Below are 2,458 nucleotides of genomic sequence, written 5' to 3'. Positions count from 1 at the left end.
AGCAGCAGCAGCAGCAGCAGCAGCAGCAGCAGCAGCAGCAGCAGCAGCAGCAGCAGCAGCAGCAGCAGCAGCAGCAGCAGCAGCAGCAGCAGCAGCAGCAGCAGCAGCAGCAGCAGCAGCAGCAGCAGCAGCAGCAGCAGCAGCAGCAGCAGCAGCAGCAGCAGCAGCAGCAGCAGCAGCAGCAGCAGCAGCAGCAGCAGCAGCAGCAGCAGCAGCAGCAGCAGCAGCAGCAGCAGCAGCAGCAGCAGCAGCAGCATGTGTTTCATGGAGATTTCCTGTTGGTCTTTTCAAGCTCGAACTCTTACGTCTACCTCTCCGCAGAAACACCAGGACTGGTTGTGCTGCGGTTAGTCTGGGCAGGTCATGAAAGCGATGAGCCGGAACTTGTAGGGACTTGCATGGCCCCTCGCATGAAGGAGGAAGTTGAACGTTGGCTCCTGTGCTAGCGCTGATGACCAGAGTAGAGGAAGGAAGCATGGGGGAGAGGGAGCAGGAGCATGGGGAGATCCGCCATGTCAGGCGACGAGTCCCAACCAAGAGGTTTGCTGAGTCCTACCTGCGGCACAGCATGCACTCCATATTCGACTCTCGTGCGGATCGCGTCCAGGAGCATGCGGCTGAGCCGAGGGAGGGGAGGAGCAACGGTGAGGCAGTCAACCCTCCTCGTCCTTCTCGTTTGCAGAACGGGAGCATGTCTGGTCAGCCAATCGATGCTCGTGACCCGCCAGGAGCAGGTAAAGAGCTCTCCAATCAGAACTCGTCCCAGGTAGACTCCTTGAGAACAGCAGGAGCAGGAGCAGGAGCAGGAGCAGGAGCAGGAGCAGGAGCAGGAGCAGGAGCAGGAGCAGGAGCAGGAGCAGGAGCAGGAGCAGGAGCAGGGTCCTCTGTGCGTGAACAGCGGGATCTTGTCAGCGAAGGTGCGCTAGGAGGGGATGGGATGGTCAAACATGCATCAACGGAGAAGATCTTACAAGCTGACGGATGCGAGGAGAAGGGAGAGACCAAGGCGACGGGAGGGGAGCAGGTGAACTGCAGGGAGGTCAGGGACGCTGGCAACAACGCGCAGCCCAAGAGCGGGAAGGAGGGGGACAAGAATGAAGCACCGGAGACTTCACCAGCAACTTTCGCTCTCAGCTCGAAGGCCCGTGAGAGGGTGGAGGAGGGGGAGATAGCTGAGGGGAGCCCTACGCTTGCTCCTGCACCGCTGGCCCATGTCACCCTGGAGGAGAGCAGGAAGAGAGATGCGGGAGCAAAGGACACGGAGCAGGAGGACAAGCCCGATAGTGTCAACGACGAGGAGCTTGTGAGGAAACTCTCAGATGCGATCATCCAAAACCGACGGCTCGCACACCCTGATAGGGTCAAGAAGCAAGCTCCTGCTCCTGCTCCTGCTCCTCCTCCTCGCACTGCTGCTGCTGCTGCTGCTGCTGCCCTTCCACTCCCTCACTCTCTCACTCTTCCACAAACTGCAGCTCAGGGTGGAGCTTTTGAGGTTGTACGTAGAACTTGTGCTGGGCCTGCTCCTGCCTCTGCTGCAGCTGCTGCAAGAGAAGTCGGCAGCGTGCACAGGGAGGATGGAGCTACAAGCTCGAGTGCTCCTGCGGATCGCGATGGAGTTGCTGGCGATTCTCATGAAAGGGGACGAACAGCAGAAGCAGCAGCAGCAGCAGCAGCAGCAGCAGCAGCAGCAGCAGCAGCTTCAGAGGCGGCGGCGGCGGCGGCGGCGGGCGAAGGAGTAGCGGCGGCGGCGACGGCGGAGGCAGGAGGAGGAGGAGACGATCAAAAGAGGGATGAAGAAGTGGAGGACTCTCAGCCGCGGAGGAAACGAGGTCGACCGAAGGGGATCAAGAACCCTGTGAAGGGCACCGAGAGGAGGAGGAGGATGGAGGAGATCGGGAGCCCGAGGAGGAGGAGGAGGGCAGCGATCGAGGGGGACATGCGGAGGGGAATCAACCTTTTGAGGTTTGAGCTGAAGAGCAAGGGGAAGAAGAACGTGAGTCAGGAGATGAGGGAGAAGACGCCGAGGACGAGCATGAGGATGCGGGTGGTGAAGCAGACGACCTTCTTCAAGCCCGAGTCGAGGAAGTGTCAGCCCTCGGGGAAGGGAAAGAGAGGCCGGCCAAGGAAGTACCATGTAGAGGAGGAGGACGAAGACGAGGGGGAGGGACAGACAGCAGGAAGAAGCAGGAGGAAGGATGGTGAAGGGAAGTCAAACAAGAGATCATGGCATGCCAGGACGAATCGCTCACACCAAGCAGCCGGCGGCGACAATGAGGAGGAGGAGGAGGAGGAGGAGGAGGAGGAGGAGGCCCTTGCGCTAAGAACAAGACCTGCGCCAGGATCAAACCGTCGGTCCCCCTGGTAATTTATGCCCGGCACGATATCATCTTGTTAAAATTTCTTCAATGCTGTTGTTGACCGTAAACTTATGTTGCCCTCCAGGTCCCCTCGACCGCTC

At 60.0% G+C, this 2,458-nt stretch overlaps 1 protein-coding gene across 1 annotated transcript; it reads left to right on the top strand.

Annotated features, from left to right (window-relative positions):
- Positions 1-475: 475 nt before the first annotated feature.
- GUITHDRAFT_147681 (hypothetical protein) lies at positions 476-2,365 on the top strand (the record flags this gene model as incomplete). Its single annotated transcript, XM_005820721.1, has 2 exons — positions 476-1,303; positions 1,841-2,365. 2 exons carry the CDS (start codon positions 476-478, stop codon positions 2,363-2,365), a joined length of 1,353 nt encoding a protein of 450 aa, XP_005820778.1.
- Positions 2,366-2,458: the final 93 nt, after the last annotated feature.

This window comes from Guillardia theta (assembly GCF_000315625.1).
Source record: "Guillardia theta CCMP2712 unplaced genomic scaffold GUITHscaffold_167, whole genome shotgun sequence".
In the NCBI taxonomy this organism is placed as follows: Eukaryota; class Cryptophyceae; order Pyrenomonadales; family Geminigeraceae; genus Guillardia; species Guillardia theta.
The sequence above is the reverse complement of the archived record's forward strand: the minus strand, read 5'-3'. Positions and strand labels throughout refer to the sequence as shown.